This window comes from Crocodylus siamensis, chromosome 5, assembly GCF_052110815.1.
Source record: "Crocodylus siamensis isolate JL-2025a chromosome 5, ASM5211081v1, whole genome shotgun sequence".
NCBI lineage: Eukaryota > Metazoa > Chordata > Crocodylia > Crocodylidae > Crocodylus > Crocodylus siamensis.
The window spans coordinates 151,114,832-151,135,090 of record NC_143399.1 but is presented as its reverse complement, the minus strand read 5'-3'; the positions used below and the strand labels follow the sequence as shown (position 1 = coordinate 151,135,090).

Sequence of the window (20,259 nt, the reverse complement as noted above, 5' to 3'; positions counted from 1 at the left end):
TTCAGGCTATTACAAATACCTGTGATCTAATTTAACTGTATTTTGCTTTAGCTTCTTCTAGCTAATTGCTAAGAAGTGTCCATACATTAACTTTATCAGCTAGCACAAATATTTGTTACACATTATTATCTCCTATCCACAGACAGGAGTTACGGAGGGTTTCCACCCACTGCAGAGTGCAGCTTTGCATAGGCTTTGACCTCATGCTGTGACCCTCATACCAGCATCCACAGGCTACAGGTCATGACCTCATAAATTAGCATCATGGAAATAAGAGCCATTCCAGGTTTAGTTACAGAACAGAACACTGTGGCTATACACTCCTCAGTCTCTTCTCTTTCTAACTGGACTCTGCTGCTTTGTCTTAACTCTTCTAGAAGACAATACATAATCCACACTTCAGCTTTCATTACCAGCACACTAAATCTTCTCCTGTGCTGAAGGTCTGATTTCCTTGCTCTGCTGCAAAAACATTCATTTAGTGTGGATCGAAAGCCAATATCATATAGCCATTAAATAAGCCTATTAAAAGGTAAAAGAAACATCATTGCTGAAGTGAAGACTTTTGTAGCACTCATTCAGAAACAGCTTGAAATAATTTATCTCTATTAACATCTGGTTATCACCTACATATGCTTTCTAAGAAAACATGCATCGTATGGTTTTAGACAATATTAACTTTTTATTCGTTAAGTAATCTATATTTGAGAAGTTCCATTTATATTAAGGATAAAACTTCCAACTCCATTTCTGAATTAATCTTACAGGAGGTTTCTTCAATGTTATAAAATTAATATAATCTGGTTACTACAACGAGCGAGGTTTTAGGCCAAGAACTTCAAAGCACAGACTTTGGAAGCTTTTCATTTTTTCTCTCAGCAGGGGGAGCTAGCATCCTCATCCTTGAGAGTCAATCAATGCACAAACTGATCATTTTAAACACATGCATGGAATGTTTACTCAATAAAGAGTCTGTCAGTGAGCAAAACAGTATTCAAGTTAAACTATAGTGGGAAAAAATGTATTTTGATTTACCTTTATCCTGGAATTCTTGGGGGTAGCTGTGGGGGAGGGGAGGGGAGGGAAGGGAGAGGAGGAAGAGAAGGGGGAAAAACAAAAAGAAAGAAAAAAAATCAGCATGCATTCAGAAATTCTCAAAATGTATGAACCAAATGAAAATATGCCTAAATTATTAGTCACCAACACCAGTTTTGTACTGCATAGTGTACCACTACTGCTGATCTATACTGCAATTTTCCATCATTAAATTTGAGAACATTTTTCTTGAATCCTAGAATAAACAATTCAAATCAGCCCTTCTAGTGTCTTTTTAAATTAAGAGAATTTTCTTCTATCGTGTTAAAAACACTTAGTGGGATGCAGCAAATAAAGAATACACACACACACCCTACTTTAGATACTCCAACAGTTACAACTACCTGCATAGCTAAAAACGACCCATAATAATAATAATAATAATAATAGTGTTTAATTTTCAGTTATGTTCCCAAATATTAAATAAAGCTGCTCATCACAAATTACATCCATCTTTGCCATGTTTAAAGGAACACAATGAGGTCAGTCAAAGAGGAACCACGATACTTTGGCTAGTGAACTTCAAACAGCAAATGAATAAAATGGAGTACAATAAAAGATATATGTATATTAAGAAGTTCAGTGTCTAAACTCTTAAATATCATAGTAAGTAGGTCTTGATAAGTATATCCACCATGTCTTATACTGAGGGATAAGCCTCCTGGGTTTGCAAATCAGTTTCATCCCGGCTGTGTCTTCAACGCCTCAATCCTAGCAATACAAGTGAACTAAATCAACTACAGGGCAGAATGGCAAAATAAAATAAGGAAAAATAAACAAGGAAAGGAAGACTTGTGTGGAGCTTAAAATGTCATCATCACAAGCAAGCTGAACTTACTCAAGTTGGTGGGAAAAAAAAGGCAATCTTTCAGAATGACTAGCAAAAATGATGGCTTTGTTGTATGTAACCAAGAAGGAATGGTGCAGTGTCAGGAGTAAAGACATGGTTACTAGTAACAAAGATGAAAGCAGAGGGGACCTAAATGAGAAATTTAGGAATATAAACAAAGAAATAAAGGTCAGATCTAAGAAATGCTGTGTGTGAAAGAACAACAATATCTGGTCGCAGCCTGAATGTGTAGCCTTAGTTGAAAGACTCAAAATTATTCCAATATGCATATATCTGTGTATTTGAGTGACACAATGTTGTTGTGAACAGTAAGATGATGAGAAATTAAGATAATAGATAAAATCCCAGTCCTACTGCAGACAATATCAAAGCTCACACTGATATCACCTGAGATCCAGATTTATCCCCAGGAGTTCAGGTTTATGCATGGTCAGAAGTGTAACTGATATAGTGTGCACTCAGAGCAAGCCAATCCTGGCAGAGTTAAAGTAGCTACTTACAAGTCAGAATTTTATGGAAGAAAAAAGGAGGGGAAAGGATTAAACCCTTAGCTCCTGGCTGTACAGGCCTTTCCCCTGGGCCTCCTTTCCCTTCCCACCAGCCCAAAGAAAGTGAGGCTCCAACTGGCATCCCCCTCTAGTTACACTGCTGTGCAGTGACAAAAGTTGACAATGAGATACTAAGGGGAAAAAAAAAGGGAGACATGTAGGGATGTAGGAGTGAATAGAAGGAAAAAAAAATGAGTGGAGATATGAAAAGGAAGTGGTACAGGAATAAACTGAAGGGCACTGCACTTCAGAAAGGATGTAGAGAAGTTTGAGAGAGTCCAAAGGAGGGCTATACATATGATTAAAGGTCTGGAAAGCAGGCCACATGAGGAGAGGCTGTTCAGCCTGGAGAAGAGAAGACTTAAAGGGGACTTGGCAGCAATCTATAAGTACATAAGAGGTGCACATCAGGGCCTGGGAGAGCATCTATTCACCAAGACCCCCCCAGGGGAAGACAAGGGAAAACAATCATAAAATACTAGAGGATCACTTTAGATTGGACATAAGGAAAAACTTCTTTACAGTATGAGTGCCCAGGGTCGGGAACAGACTCCAAGCAGAGGTGGTACAAGCACCTACTCTGGAAATCTTGGAAATATACGTCTGGATGCTCAAATTGCTACGGTCATCTGACCCCAGCAGTCTTTCCTGCCCAAGCGCAAGGGGGCTGGACCTAATGATCTTGTGAGGTCCCTTCCAGCCACTAACATCTCTGAATCATTTTTGGTAGGCATGCCACAAATTAGCCTCACACCCTCACTGACTAACCTTTCCTCTGCTTTGCTGTCTGCTCCCTACTCTATGCTCCCTGCCCTCTCTCTCCTTTTGCTTCCTGCCCCATCTGCTGCTGTGTTGTCTGTCCCCTCTCTGATCTGACATGTGCCATACAGAAGCTGCCCATGCCAGAGTCCACCCCTGCATTACAGAAACAATCAGAGAGGGGTGAAATTTTTTAGATTCTAAGATTAGAGGAAGACACAGAATCTGCTCAGTTAGTTAATAAGCACATTACCATTACCAGCTGATTACAATATAACTGACATTCATAAAGGAATACCCAGAAAGGCAGGAGTGGGCTATGAAAGCTAAGGTTAGGTATCAAGCTTGACCAAGTGATCGGTATAAAAACCATATGGAGAGATCAAGGAGAAGAAAGAGCACAATATACCCCACAGTTTACCAATGTTTAAAGGCATAATGCACTAGAAACAGCTTTTGTTGCATCTATTAAAACTGTAGCCAAATTTGCATCATCTTACTAGTTTGAAGGAAGTTTGGGAGTAAAATTAAGTTTCAGATCATACTTTCTGAAACAATATAAAACAGCTTCTAATCTAAGCCAGCACCCTCAAAGTTTTTAACCTCAGTTTAAAATTAAATTTGCTTCTTAGCATTGTTTTTAGAAGAGCTGCAGTTTCCTAGTGTAGACAGGACTAACAAGAGAAGGGTAAACAAAATAAAAATCAGTGGATGAGTTGCACTGATTTACACCAGCTGAGGACATGTCCAATGAAAGCTATGCATAACTAGAGCAAGGAGAATGCAGATCTTTGAAAAACTCTCCCAGTCTTTATATTTTAAAACAACAATTTTCAGCTGGTGGGCTGAAGATGTGACACAGGGCAGATACTGGTGAGGTATAGGGGGTGGTGGGGGAGAGTGAATTCCTCTCCCCCAAAAACAGTCCCCACACACCAGCTCCTCTGTGTACACTGCCTCTGGCATAGGAAGCATCAAGGTATCCTAATATGGGACTATGTGAGCTAATTAGCCCAAACACTGTGCTGTGTAAATTCAACTATTCTGTTTATGTTCTAGAAGAGTTAGCTCAAGTGTCTCTGCACTGTGTTTGGCAAGGGAACTATGAGGGAGGGAGACTGGTTGCAATGGAGTGGATTCAGAGGAAGGTAAACCATAAATGGCAGGTTAGGGTAAGACAGAGTCAAGACTGTGGGTCTCTGCAGGGGTTGAAGTGGGATGCAAAAAAATCAAGAAGGCTGAGAACCAATATTTTAAAATCAGAAGAGAAAACTTCATATCCAAAGCCTCCATTCCACAAAGTGATCCACATGAACACAATACTTATGCCTCCGTATTTTGCTGAAACCAATGAGAATCAACAAAAACATTATAGACTTCATTAAGACAGATTTTTTTTTTTAGGATGAACTAAATTTAAAACTTTCTTAAAATTAGTCCTTGCCAGTGGAACATCAAATGATTTTATTAATAAAACAAAGATTACTTACTTAGCTTTGACATCTTTTAGCTTCTTAAGAAGAGCTTCTTTTTTTTCCTTGGCTCTCTTGGATAAATTTTCTCCTTTTAGGGTATCTGATATGAATGCGTCTATATCTACACCATAAGGAAAAAAAGTACATCTTATGAGGAATAAGTTAAAATTGTTTCCCTCTGAAGATAAAGACAAAGATTGTTTTTCATAAGTGATGTTATCAGAACAATATAATGTAGTTACTTTCATTCCTATACTCAAGATGACTGAAAAATATTTCAAAATATAAATTAAATGGATTTGTTCTCTATTCCGCATGCTAAGCACAGACATCTGGCACTAAATTTGGGATTAAATGAGTAAAAAAGGCAAGAGAATTTTTAAAAAGTTGTGATTGTATAGCAGAGTGTTTGGCAACCCCTGGCATGAGTCCCAAGCATGGCACGCAAGGCCATTTTGCTCAGTACGCCAAGGCCGGCCCCAGCTCTGGGTAGCTGCTGCCAGCAGCAGAAAGCACGCTGCTCCCAGCAGGGCTTGCAGTGTCCCAGCTGCCTGCTGGGAGCAGCCTGGGCTCCAGGCTGGCAGCAGCTACCCAAAGCCAAGGCCGGCTGCAGCCGGGAGGCTGCAAACAGCTGCACCAGGCTCCGGAGCTCCGGAGCAAGCCCTGCTGGGAGCAGCCCGGGCTCCAGCAGCTACCCAGAGCCAGGGTAGCTGCTGACAGCCACAGAGCCCAGGCTGGGGGGCAGGGGCACAAGCAGGACAACCCATCATGGACCCCCTGCCCTCATTTTGTTTTGCTGGCATGCTGACACTCCGGCACCTCCCAAGGTAGGCATTGTAGCGTCTTTTGGCACTGGCCAAAACACGTTACCTACCCCTGATATAGCAATTTTATTCTATTGCCTATGCCGGGGTGAGCAAAATACACCCCACTAAGTTATTCTATCCAGCTTGTGGCAGCTTCTCTGAAGGAGAATTGTATCCGACCCATGGCTGCCCTGGCTTTTGGCACCTGTCTCCCTTCCCCATGATGTAACTGATTACAGCAGCAGCAGCCACTTCCCTCCCCGGCCCAGCCCACAACGTCCCACCCCCAGCTCCCAGTGTACACTTCAAGGTAGGGGGCACTGAGCTCCTGGCCAGGCTTCCGTCAAGCAAGGTTGTCTGTGCACAGCTCCAACTCTCCAACTTGTAGACCAAACACCCCAGCCCCTGGTGAGTTACTCAGGTAAGGTTCTCCCTGCTGGCAAGGGAGGGGACGCAAAGGCAAGAGCCAGGAGCCATAGGTTATCTGGGGTCTGCCAAGCCATGGCCTGGTATGGGCACAACCATCGCTAACACAGAGCAGTGCTGCATTCCTGTACGCCACTTCAGTCTGCACCACAAGGGCACAGCTGGAGCAGCTGGCACAGCTGCTGCCTGACCTTGGTGCGACTCCTGCCCAACCCCAAGTCCCCAGCACAGAGCCAGGTTGGACAAGAGCCATGCCAGCTGCATGGCTGCCCAAAGTAGCATGCAGGAACACAGTGCAACACCAGCCCAGCCATGAGCTGGGAACTTGGGGTGGGGGAGGAGTACAGAGAGAAGAGCCTGGGAGCCACAAGCTGTCACACTATGCTCTCCCTGCACCCCTCCCCAAGTCCCCAGCACAGTTAGGTCCAGTAGGAGCCACTCTAGCTGCACCCACATAGCCCAAGGAGGTGCATAGGAACACGGTGCAGCACTGGCCTGGGACTCACAGTGCAGCTACATGCCAGGGACTCAGGGTGGGGAAGGGGGTTCAAGGAGAATGGTTAGGTTTCCTTAACCCAGGGGTGGATAATTATTTGGGCCATGGGGCCACTTAGGGAGTTTTGGTGAACTGTTGGTGGGGGGAGGGTGCTAACCCAGCCTACAACAGCTCAAAGCACTCTTAAGTTGCCCTCCAGCCCAAATAATTGCCCCCCCGCCCTAAGCAGTATAAAGCCAACGTATGTAAAAAGTTTTCATATATGCATTATTTCCAAGTTATTACAGAAGTTTATATTTAAAAGTGGTTGTTATTTACATTAGAATAGTACTACCCAAATTTCACTACTAGACTAGAGGTGTAACCAAACCAAATGAGACAACACAAAACAGCTGAAAATGAGCTATCACAGTTTCCCACATTACACTAAAACTTGGTATTGAAAGCTCTGATCAAATGCTTACACAGGCACATAATATTAATCAAATTAATTAGTGTACTAAAGCAAACAGAACCATTCATATAGGTAGGTTAGCATTTGGTATTTAAAGAACCAGGAAACAAATTATGAGGTGCACGGCATATTTTAATTCTTAATGTTAATATAATCAACTGATCTTTGCTTTTAAAGTTAAAAGTATTCAAAACAAAATTATTTTGCTTAACTTTTTTCTTTTTTTATCCCACTGCACTTAGAACCTTGATCATATAACTCTGTACACTTTGCCCTTTTCTTTCAGTACTCAAAATGAATATATCATTTCCATGGAAAACACAGTCTGTGCAAAAAAAAAAAGTGCAAGTTGGCAATATTTTATTTACCTATTGAATGAAATTGACAGAGTGACACTATGGCATGATAAAGTCAATTCTGCAGTGGTTACTCTGGCAAAACTGCCATCGACTTCCATGACAGTTCTGTAGGTGCTACTCCTGCACTATCGGGGTCAAAAGTTCCAGTGATATTGAAAACAGAACTTAAGAGAATGCAACTTCCAATGTAACTTTATTGGCAGTGCATCCAATGCAGAGGAATTGTACCTTGTAGCAGACTCAAGAAACAAGAATCCAAACTAAAAAACACACTTCACACAATACTTAAACAGATATAATGCAGAAAGGCTACACTTAACCCTCACATGCGTAAGCGAGCCAAGAGTACTCGAACAAGGAATGACCATCATATTATGAGCTAAGTTCTTAGATCAGCTAACCATGCTGGGGGGGGCAGAAATCAAAAGAAACAATCCAGTATTTAAATACTTTTTATATTTGTATTTTTTCTTTTTAAAAATAAATAGGAGTGCACCAATAGAAAATTGAGGCCAATACTGATACCCAATTTTTAAGGAGGCGTATTGGTGGATACCGATCCTATTTCCGATACAGCGTGGAGAGCTGCCTCCAGCTGGCAAGTCCATTGCGGTGAAAGGGGAGGACGAGATAAAAGCCTGTGGTGAGGGAGGGGGCAGGGGAGTGCAGCCACCCCAAATTTCACCACAGCTCCCTCTCAGCAGCACTGCTGCCATGCACCTGGCACAGGCCTGGCTCAATGCCCCGCCTCCACCCACGCTCTAAGAGCCAGGGCTGCACCAGGCACACAATGGCAGCAGTGCTGGGAGGGACCTACACTGAAATCTGGAGTGACTGCAGCCCCCTCCATAGCCCCCACCCTGAGCCCAGCCCCCAAGAGCCCAGAGCAGCCCTGGCTCCAGCCCATAGCTGCAGCCCTCCCTGCCCAGATCCAGAGGCACACGCCCCCCAACCCCCCCTCCCGAGTGCAAACAGCAGCAGAAGCTGCCCCTGCTGACAGGTCGTGGATCCATCCTGTGCCTCACCTGGGCAGAGCCTGCCCCTACCCTAACCCACCACAGGGGGGTGGTTGATCTGCCCCCCCGATGCTCCTTCCCCTCCTCGCTCCATTTCCACTACAGCGGCCTTACCAGCTAGAGGCAGCTCTCCACACTACAGGGCTGTCATCCTCACTGCCCGAGTGCTGCACTGTGGCTGAGTGCACGCACTGACATTTATTAGCCGAATTAATCAGACGCATCAGGCTCATTTCCAATATGGCCACATTTCTTTATATCGGTACCAATCCAGTATCACACCTCTAAAAATAACCTATTTAAAATTCGTTTCAAAATTATGTCAACCTGTATTAAGGTTAAAACTTGAATGTATTTAAATAATGTTAAAAAAAAGTCAAGGAGTACATGCACTGCCAAATTTTTAAGGAAAATTAAACCATTGAACTTAGGGAAACCAAGAAGTAGGCATCTGAAACCAGTGTTTGTTAAAGTGATAAAGTGGTTATGACAGCTGTAGCCTCTTCTGCAGTTGTAGAGAGAATATTTTCTTCATTTCATTCAGTTAAATTCAGTACAATAAGTAAGCTCATTCAACCCTGAGTAATTTATTAGGACTTGGAAAAGCAGGAAAACCATTTCCCTTCTCAAATGTATGAATACAAACAAGGTGTGAGATGAGATTAAGTAGTTCTAAAATTTTGAAAGACCATGACAAGCCAACCAGTTCAATTAACTAACTACAGATAATGCTTCATTTTAATATTAACTCCTTTATTAGATAAAGTAAAATACACAAGGAAGTATATCAAAGTATATCTTGTACATAACACAGCTTTATCTGCTAGAAAATTTTAAAATGCTCATTTTTTAAAATTAAATGAATTCTAATTTATAGTAGAGGTGCACTGATATATCAGTGGTATACTGGATCAGCACCAATAAAAGGAAAATTAACATCATCGGCCATTGGCTTTTTTTGGCCAGTGTAGCTGATATCACTTATAAATGCAGCAAAAGTTTGCATACGGCCGCAGCATGCACATGGCCAGGAATGCAGCCAGGCAGCTAGGACAGCATCGTCCTGCCAATAAGTCTGTGGGAGAGAAGGGGTGGGGGCAGATTGAGGCCCCCACGGTAAGGAAAAGAGTGGGGCAGGGATGCCCAACCCCAGGGCCAGGAGTGGGACAGAGCTATGAGCAGCAGCTGGTCCAGGAGATGTGGGGAGGGAGGGTGGCTTCCCACCACTGCACACACCCCCAGGGGAGGCATGTGCCTCTCCAGATTCGTGCACACAGTGGTGGCAGGCTGCCCACTGAGGGCTCAGGGCAAGGGGCTGTGACAGTCTCTTCCTGACAAGGAGGCTGGGTAGAGACAGGGAGGTTCAGCTACGCAGGGTGGGCAGCAGCGACACTGGGAAGGGTGGCTACAGCCTCCAAAGCCTCCCTTAGCGCCACCCCTGCTTGAGACTCTCTGCTCTACTGCCTCTCCCTCGGGAGCCCCACGCTGCAGGGAAGGCAGGGGATATGTGGCCAGCGCAAAGCTCCTAAGGGAAGGCAGCAAAGCAGAGTGCCCCAAGAAGAGCCAGCACTAGGTGGGGGGGGGCTATAGCCACCCCAAAATTCCCTGTAGCCCTCCCTGCACAACAAAATTCCCCCACAGCCCCACCACAGCCACCCCTCCCAGCGCCACCACTGGCCACCCTACACATCTGAGCTTGACCTGCCCCCCACATCAGGAAGAGGCTGGTGCAGCCCCTGGCCCTGAGCCCATAGTGGGCAGCACACCCACCCTCCCATGCACAAATCTAGGCAGGAGGGGGCACATGCCTCCCGCAAGGGTGTGTACAGCAGCAGAGAGCTCCCCACCCCTGCTGTATACCCCCCAGATGGGCTGTCCACAATTTTTTTAGTGCTACCAAAACCACCTACGATCTGAGCACACAAAGAACAACGCCCTTGAGACCTATGGATAGAGGGAAGAGGAGCCATCAACACCCATTGGAAGGAGCATTTTAAAGACCTCTGATTTCCACTTGACTCCTACTGCCAGGCCCTTCTTCCCCAGGAGGCAGAGGGTAGACCATGGTCACCCTCCAGGACAAGGAAGGGCACTGGGACCTCCCCTTCTGTCCAGCCACGAGGTTGGACCAAGGTGGTCAAGGGCCCCAAGGCCTGCCGCACCAGGTCCCCACACCATTGGAGCTTTGAAACATGTATGAGCCCTCCGGCGGGCTTTAAACTAGGCTCATCGGGGGAAGGGGAAGATGAGGGTGGAGGAAACATCAGACTGCCAGACCAAACAGCACCCACAACTACAGCCCAGCCCAGACCAACGAGCAAAGCGAATAAACAGGTAAGAGATAGGGGCCAGGGTAACTCTGGGACTAGGGGGTCAGTATACACACCCACAGGAGGCCTCAAATGCCTCTACACAAATGCTCGCAGTATGGGCAACAAGCAGGAGGAACTCACCCTCCTGCTGGCTGACGCCAGCCTGGACATAGTGGGGATTACGGAAACGTGGTGGGACACAACGCATGATTGGGCAGTGAATGTCAAGGGCTATAGGCTGTACAGGAGGGACAGGATAGGCGCTCTATATTAAGGAGGAATACACATCCTCGTTAATTAGCAAGGAGTCAGGGGAGGGACACTCTGAAGTGCTTTGGGTTAGAGTACAAGGCAGTCGAGGAGAAAGGGACTTAACGGTGGGAGTCTACTACAGACCTCCCAACCAGGGAGAAGAGCTTGACCAGGAATTCTTGGGTCAGCTCACAGAGATAGTGAAGGCTAAGGATGTGGTAGTCATGGGGGACCTGAATTTCCCGGACATCTGCTGGGAAGAACAGTCAGCCAGGTCTGACCGCTCACGTAGGTTCTTGGCCAGAGTGCAGGACCTCCATCTAACCCAGGAGGTGCACAGCCCCACCAGGGGAGACGCCTTGTTGGACCTAGTCCTGGCCACGGGTGATGACCTGGTGAGGGGGCTGCGAGTGCTCAACCATCTGGGCGACAGCGATCATCGCCTGCTGGAATTCACCATCCAGCGCAAGGTGGAAAAGGCATGCAGTAAGGCAGTGGCCCTAGATTTTAGGAGGGCAAACTTCAACGAGCTAAGGAGGATAGTTGGAGAAGCGCTGAGGTCCCGGAGGGGAGGGGAGCCAGGTGTCCAAGGAGAATGGTCGCTCCTTAAGGAGACGATCCTCCAAGCCCAAAGGAAGGTAATCCCAACGAGGATCAAAGGGAGCAGGAGAGCACACAAGCCTCCGTGGCTCACCAAAAGCATCCAGGAATGTCTCCTTGCTAAAAAGGAGGCGTACACCCAATGGAAAGAAGGGGTCATCACCAGGGAGGACTATTTTGTAGTTGCTTGGTGATGTAGGGGGGTAGTTAGGAAGGCCAAGGCAGAGATGGAACTGGGACTAGCTTCCCAGATTAAGGACAATAAGAAGTCCTTTTTTATATACCTAGGGGGTAAAAAGAAGGTCCCGGGTAATGTGGGGCCCTTGCAGGACGCGATGGGAAACTTGGTTGTCACACCAGACGGCAAAGCTAACATGTTTAATGATTTCTTTGTCTCCATCTTCCTAAGTAGGGACCAGAACAGCCACCTCACTGGTGGGCCCCCCTCGGGCCCCGGGAGAGGCACACCTGGGCCACGGGTTAGCGAGGATTTAGTTAGGGAGCTTCTGGAGGGGTTGGACGTATTCAAGTCAGCCGGCCCGGATGATCTCCACCCTAGAGTTCTAAAGGAACTGGCCAAGGTCATTGCAAGTCCCCTGGCACAACTTTACGAGCACTCGTGGTGCTCTGGTAAGGTACCGGAGGACTGGAAGAGGGCCAACGTGGTTCCCATCTTCAAAAAAGGGAGGAAGGAGGACCCAGGAACCTATAGGCTGGTCAGTCTTACCGCGATCCTAGGCAAGCTGTTCGAGAAAATTATGCTGGCACACATCCAGGAGGGGCCAGCAGGGGACTGCATGCTTAGGGGCAACCAACATGGGTTCATCAGTGGCTGGTCCTGTCAGACCAACCTGGTGGCCTTTTGTGATCAGATCACCAGATCATTAGATGCAGGGGTAGCAGTGGATATAGTATTCCTGGACTTCCGGAAGGCTTTTGACACTGTCTCTCACCCCGCTCTCATTAAGAAACTGGGGGGCTGTGGCGTAGACACCCACACAGTCAAATGGGTCACCAACTGGATGGAGGGCCGCACCCAGAGGGTGGTGGTGGAGGGGTCCTTCTCAACCTGGAAGGACGTGGGCAGCGGGGTTCCGCAGGGCTCGGTCCTCGGGCCCGCACTGTTCAACATCTTCAAATGTGATTTGGATGAGGGGGTAAAAAGCGCCCTGTTCAAATTTGCTGATGCCACTAAGCTGTGGGGGGGGGACGTGGGCACACTGGAAGGATGCAACAGGCTACAATCAGACCTAGACAGGTTACAAGGGTGGGCAGACGTGAATAGGATGAGTTTCAACACAGACAAGTGCAAGGTGATGCACCTCGGGAAGAACAACCGGCACCATACCTACAGGTTAGGGAACTCCCCTCTTGTCAGCACGGAGGCGGAAAAGGATCTGGGGGTCATCATTGACTCCAAGATGAACATGGGCCGGCAGTGTGGAGAGGAAGTTAGGAAGGCCAACCGCACCTTGGCATGCATCCACAGATGCATCTCGAGCAGGCCCAAAGAGGTGATCCTCCCCCCTCTATGCAGCACTGGTCAAGCCGCAGCTGGAGTATTGCGTCCAGTTCTGGGCGCCACACTTCAAGAGGGATGTCGACAGCATGGAGAGGGTCTAGAGGAGGGCCACTCGTATGATCAGGGGACAACAGGGCAGGCCCTATGAGGAGAGGCTATGGGACCTGAACCTGTTCAGCCGCCAAAAGAGAAGGCTGAGCGGGGATCTAGTGGCCTGTTACAAACTAGTCAGAGGGGACCAGCAGGCATTGGGGAAGTCCCTGTTTCCTCGAGCACTGCCAGGAGTGACCAGGAATAACGGTCACAAGCTGGCAGAGGGTAGGTTTAGTTTAGATATCAGGAGGCGCTACTTCACAGTCAGGGCAGCTAGGGTCTGGAACCAGCTTCCAAGAGAAGTGGTGCAGGCTCCTACCCTGGGGGTGTTTAAGAGGAGGTTAGAGGAACATCTTGCTGGGGTCATTTGACCCCAGTATTCTTTCCTGCCATGGCAGGGGGTCGGACTAGATGATCTGCTCGGGTCCCTTCCGACCCTAGAAACTATGAAACTCTTGCAGCCCCAGCAGAGCCTGCCAAGCTGCCAGCTCCTGCAGGCAACACAGGCTCTACTGCAACTACTGAACTACCACCTCTGCTCTCCCTAAGAAAAACACAAAGTGTTTGTCATGGGAGACTCCATCCTGAGGTGGACTCAGGGGGCAATCTGCTGCCCCGACCCCTTGGCGCAGGAAGTCTGCTGCTTCCTGGGAGCCTGTATCCGAGACATTGTGGAGAAGATCTCTAAACTCCTCCAGCCCACTGACCACTACCCTCTGCTCCTTATTCATGTGGGCACCAAATGACACAGCTTGGAGCGCTCCCAGCCGGGTCATGAAGCACTACAGGGATTTGGGAGCAGGGCTTAAGGGATTGGGGGGCGCAGGTGGTGTTTTCCTTGATCCTTCCAGCTTTGGGCTACGGGCTGAAGAGGGAGAGGAGGATCCAGGTAGTGAACCAAAAGATGCGGCGCCAGTGTTATCAGGAAGGCTTCGGCTTTCATGACCATAGTCTGCTCTTTGGTGAGAGAGGCAGCAAGCTGCTGGGAAGGGACAGCCTCCACCTCTCTCCACTGGGGAGGAGGCTCTTCTCAGCCAGACTGGCTGACCTGCTCCACCAGGCTTTAAACTAAGCCCGCCAAGGGACAGGGGGACTACCGCCACCGCTGGCCCACTGAGAAACCCTTGCAAAAAGCCAGCAGGCCAGGGCACTTAAGGGAGCCCACCCTTGCCCCAGCCCTGGAACAATCTGTAGGCAAGGCACGGGCCCCCAAATGGACACTTGCCTGCCTGTACACCAATGCCAGGAGCTTGGGGAATAAACAGGAGGAACTTGTCCTCCTGCTTAACACAAATAATTATGATGTCACAGAGCTAACAAAGACTTTGTGGGACTTCACCCATGACTGGACCATGGGTATAGACAGCTATACCCTGTACAGGAGGAATCAAGTGGACAAAAGGGGTGGGGGTGTAGCTCTCTCTGTCAAGGAAAGCTATGCATCCCTGCAAGCCAACACTGGTGGCCAGGGTGGATGACTGGAGACCCTCTGGGTTAAAAAGCCTGTGGGAAACACAGCACAGAGGATACAATGGTGGGAGTCTACTACAGACCTCCCTCACAGAAACAAGAGCTTGACTAGGAGTTCGCCAGGGAATTGGCTGAGGCTGCACACTCCCAGTCCATGGTTGTCATGGGAGACTTCAACAACCCAGACATCTCATGGGAAGAGTGCTCAGCCAAATCTGAACAGTCACAAAGTTTCCTCACATATGTAGATGAGCTCTGATGCAAGTCTACAGGCCAACAAGAGGTAAAGCACTGCTTGAGTTGGTACTGGCAACCGGGGATGACCTAATCAGCAACCCAGCGATCGAAGGGACACTGGGTGACAGCGACCATGAGGTGATCACCTTCACCATTTGCCAAAAAGCTGGCAAGTCAGTCAGCAGTACAGAGGTCCTCAACTTCAGGAGGGCTGACTTTGACAAGCTCAGGAGGCTTGTTGGTGAGGCCCTAAGGGATCACAACCCCACGAGGAGGGGAGTCCAGGAAGAGTGGTTGCTCCTCAAAAGGAAGAATCCTAGATGCACAAGCTAAGTCTATTCCATCTTGGAGGAAAGGCACCAAAAGGGCACAGCAGCCCCCTTGGCTCAACAAGGAACTACCGGACCCCTCCTGCATCTAAAAAGAAAGACCTACAAAAGGATGGAGGATGGGATCCACCTCCAAGGAGGAATACTCTGCACTGGTCCAGACCTGCAGGGAGCAAAACAGGAAAGCCAAGGCTGCGATGGAACTCCAACTGGCTACAAGTATCAAGAATGATAAAAAGCCCTTTTTTAGATATGTGAGGAGCCAGACAAAAAGGCAAAGGCAATATTGGACCCCTGCTAAATCAGAAGGGACAATTGACGACCAATGCCGAGGAAAATGCCAACTTACTAAACGGGTACTTTGCATCGGTCTTTCACAAGTCCCATGGGATGCCCCTGCCCATCACAGGGCAGGGACGCCCGGCTGAGGGTGATTCCTGGCCCTTCTTCAATGCTGACCTTGTAAAGGAACACCTTGAAAGGCTGGACACCTTCAAGTCAGCCAGCCCTGACAATCTACACCCCAGAATACTCAAGGAGCTGGCTAGCATCATAGCTCAGCCCCTGGCATGGATCTTCGAGAGCTCCTGGCACACTGGTGAAGTGCCCAAGGACTGGAAGAAAGCCAATGTGGTGCCTATCTTCAAGAAAGGGAGGAAAGTGGATCCGGCAAACTACAGGCCCATCAGCCTGGCCTCTATCCTGGGAAAGGTCTTAGAAAAGATTATCAAAGCGGCCATTCTTAGAAAAAATTATCAAATAGGCCATTCTTAATGGACTGGCCAATGGCAACATCCCAAGGGATAGCCAGCACGGGTTTGTTGCAGGCAGGTCGTGCTTGCCCAAACTCATTTCCTTTTACGACCAGGTGCCCTATCACCTGGACAAGGGAGAGGAGATTGATGTCGTATATCTCAACTTGAAAAAAGCCTTCAATCTGGTATCCCGTGATCCCCTCTTGGCAAAACCAGCCATCTGCGGTCTCGGGTCCATCACAATCTGCTGGCTGGGGAACTGACTCTGGGATTGGACCCAGAGGGTGGTGGTTGATGGAAGTCAATTGTCATGGTGCCCTGTGACCAGTGGGGTCCCTCAAAGCTCTGTCCTTGGACCCATATTATTCAACATCTTCATTAATGATGTGGACACCGGAGTCAGAAGCAGACTGGCCAAGTTTGCCAATGAAACAAACTTTGGGGTAAAAGCATACACATCTGAGGACGGGGGGGAATCCAGGCTGAACATGACAGGCTCAGGAAATGGACAGATGAGAACCTGATGGTGTTTAACACCAAAAAATGCAAGGTCCTCCACCTCTTAAGCAAAAACCTGCAGCATGCTTATAGGCTCAGCAGTGCTACACTGGCTAGCACTATGGACGAAAGGGACTCGGGTGTCATGATGTTGACCACAAGATGAACACGAGCCTTCAATGTGATGCTGCAGCTAGTAAAGCAAACAAAACGCTGGCTTGCATTCATAGGTGCTTCTCAAGCAAATCCCAGGACGTCATTCTCCTGTTGTACTCGGCCTTGGTGAGGCCGCAGCTGGAGTACTGCATCCAGTTTTGGGATCCACAATTCAAAAGGGATGTGGAGAAGCTTGAGAGAGTGCAAAGGAGAGTCACATGCATGATCAGAGGTCAGGAAAAGAAACCTTATGATGAGAGGCTGAGAGCTATGGGATTCTTCAGCCTGAAAAAGCACAGGCACTGGGGCGAACTGATGGCCACCTATAATTTTTTTATGGTGTTCACCAGGATCTGGGGGAACGTTTGTTCACCAGAGCGCCCCAAGGGATGACAAGGTTGAACTGTCAAACTACTGCAAGACCATTTCAGGCTGGACATAAGGAATTTACTGTCCAAGCCCCCAAGGTCTGGAATAGCCTGCCATCGGAGGTGGTTCAAGCATCTACTTTGAATGCCTTCAAGACAAAATTTGGATGTTTATCTTGCTGGGATCCCATGACCCCAGCTGACTTCCTGCCCCTGGGGCAGGGGGCTGGGCTCGATCTTCTGAGGTCCCTTCCAGCACTAATGTCTATGAAAAGCTATGAATCTAAATATAACAGAGGGATCACCTTGCTGTCCACGACAAGAAAGATCATTGTGAGAATCCTCTTGCACCATCCCCTTCCAGTTGCTAATGAGCTCTTCCCAGAATCTCAGTGTGCGTTTAGGGCATTAAGAGGTACACCTGACATCTTCTTCACTGCTCACCAGCTGCAGGAAAAATGCCAGAACAACATAAACCTTTCTACACGGCCTTCTTTGACCTCTCTAAAGCCTGACTCTGTCAACCAAGAAGCAATGTGGAGGATCCTTTTGAAGTACAAGTACCCACTGAAGTTCATCACCATTCTCTGCTTGCTCCATGACAGTATGCAAGCGATGGTTCTCAGTAACAGATCCATCACGGACCCTTTTTGAGGTTAAGACAGAATTGTTAAACAAGGCTACATCATCGCTCCAAAACTCTTCCCAATATTCCTTACTGTGATGATGCATCTGATCACCAACAAGCTTCCAGTCAGAGTGGAGCTAAAATACCAAATGGATAAGCTGTTTAATCTCAGCCAACTCCAAGCCAAAAGAAAGACTACCCTGACCTCAACTACCGAGCTCCAGTACACTGACGATGCTGCAGCATGCACTCACCTCAGAAGCAGACCTTCAGGTAACTGTTGATGTCTTTACTGACGCATACAAGAAAATGGGACTGACACTTAATATTCAGAAGACTAAGGTCCTCTATCAACAAGCTCTTACTGAACAATGCCTAGTTCTGATCATTTAGATTTATAGCAAAACTATGGAAAATATTGAGTATTTTCCATACCTCCAAAGTCCTCTCTCACAGAAGGCTGACAATGATGAAGAAACCTAACATTATCTCAAACATTCAAGTGCAATTTTGACACCTTAGGAAATAGGTGTTCAAAGATTGTAATATCAGAACAAAAACCAGGCTCATGGTTAATCAAGCAGTTGTGATCCCCACTTTACTATGTGGAGCTGAGAAGTGGACAACATACAGGAGACACTTCAAGTTATGGAGGAGTATCATCAACTCCATTTACAGAAGATCCTTTTAATACAGTGGGAAGACAGATGCATAAATATTAGCATCCTCTCACGTGCAAACACCATGAGCATCAAGGCAATGACCATCCAACAACAAACTTGCTGGGCCAGACATCTGATTTCTGACTCCAGCCTCACAAAGCACGTTTTATTCTCCCAGCTCATTAAAGCATACACTCAAGAGGAGAACAGAGGAAGTACTTCAAGGACATCCTCAAGGCAACCTTGAAAAAAAAAAAAAATACAACATCAGCACCAACTCATGGGAGACTACCATCCAGGACAAACCCAAATGCAAGGATCTCAGTACTTTGAAACATTAGGACAACAAAATATGGAAAAGCAGGAGTGACAGAAACCATGTCACGGACTGAATCAAGAACTCAGACCCAACCACCATGCACAGAAACATGTGTCCATATTGCAACAGGGTTTGTCAATCCCAGATCAGCCTCATCATCTATGCTTTATCTGTAGGTCTGAATTTTCATAGAAGACAACCATTTTTCATTGCAAGGGACTGCTGATGAAAATGACTCTTCACGTGTTGGAAGAGCTGGCTGAGGAGGAAAATATTTGCCCCTATCTTTTAGATATTTGCTTAGTCAAAGTTATCAGCTTGAAGTGCTATCTACATAGCAAAATACAAAAGACTAGTACTATAAGTCACATTTATTTTTAAAATGCTTACAAAGTTACCTTCAAGCCCTTTATCTAATTAATTACAGTAGTCCTCTGGAGCCTTCCATTAAATTCTGCAGGTGATCTTACTTCTTGCTGAGCAAAAATTCCAACACCTGAGTTACTAGAGTACTGTTTGTACTCCACAATTACAGCATCTTGATTAAGAAGATTATGCAAAACCAGAATAATGTTGGTTTATAAAACTTTTACATTTCCCAAATGACCAATAAAATGTAATCTCTGATTTGGGATATACAGTGAACCCCAATCCCTACTGAGGACTAAATGTACTACTGATGTGACGCAACCTTCTTGCACGAAACTGAATGAGAAAGCAGAGATGAAAACATTGCTTTCCATCATATGGGAACAAGATATATATGTCTGTTCATTTCTACCCCCTGTGGTGAAAGTCCAGAGAGATTTCTCAAGAAAAAAAAAAAAAATCAAAATAAAACTGGTTTCTAAACAGCAGTGACAGGAAGGGAGGGCATTCTCTAGGGAATGACAACTCCTTTCCATAAGATTGCAAGCATATAGCTACCAAAGTAAAACTGCCACAGAGCAAGTTACTAGTCCCCTTGTATCACTGTTCACTTCCTTAGGCCCAGAGAAAGGATCAAGTTTAAACTCAGAGGTGCTCCAGCAGAAAGTCAATTCAAAACAGATTTTTGGCAAAGAAAGCTCCCAGAGGTTCTAAGAAGTATTTTACTTGATATTAAGAGACAGAGCTGACAAACACATGCTCTGTATACATGCAAAAAAAGGTCAAGTTCTCTACTATAATGCTAAGGCAAATCTTGTACATGTATGACAACGAATACAGAACCTTCAGTGCCCAGATTACAATACAGGTTATTTAAAGTAAGGTAACACATGCTCAAACTTGGTAATCGTTCATTATTGTATAGAAAGTTTTGCATATGGAACAAATTAATTTCCATTGCATGGCTTCATGGAGCCAATCACTACGTTGCACATACCTGATAGAAAACCGACAGTAAATTGCTCTAGAACCCAGAAAGCCCCGTGATCCAAGCTCATCTTTTCCTCGCTAGTGTTTGTATTTATGTTTCTGTGCAATGTACGGTCTTTGCTTTTAAGCCTAGCCTTATATCCTTACTTTTAGAAGGGAGTCAAGTAACATTAGCTGTAAAATAATGGAGCCGTTATCATAAAGAAGTAAGGCTAGAAAGGACCCCAAGAGATCATCTAACCAGGGACTGAAACCGCAACTTTGGTGTTATTTACACCAGGCTTTAACGCTGTAGTCTCCAAAGTGGGGTGCACAAGACGATCCACTGGGGTGCAGGGAAAAATATTAGAACTTGTATTTCTATAAATATACATATATTGGGGGTATATGCTCAAAAATTGTTTTACTGATGGGG

The 20,259-nt window shown here is 46.6% G+C and overlaps 1 protein-coding gene across 1 annotated transcript in view; it reads right to left on the bottom strand.

Annotated features, from left to right (window-relative positions):
- The window catches only part of SKAP2 (src kinase associated phosphoprotein 2), a 166,057-nt gene that overhangs the window by 133,769 nt on the left and 12,029 nt on the right, over positions 1–20,259 (bottom strand). Inside the window, exons 2-3 of the mRNA XM_090046706.1 lie at positions 4,743–4,848; positions 1,036–1,061 (exon numbers count right to left, since the gene is read on the bottom strand). Coding sequence (XP_089902832.1) covers positions 1,036–1,061; positions 4,743–4,848 — 132 coding nt within the window. The remainder of the gene's footprint in view (positions 1–1,035; positions 1,062–4,742; positions 4,849–20,259) is intronic.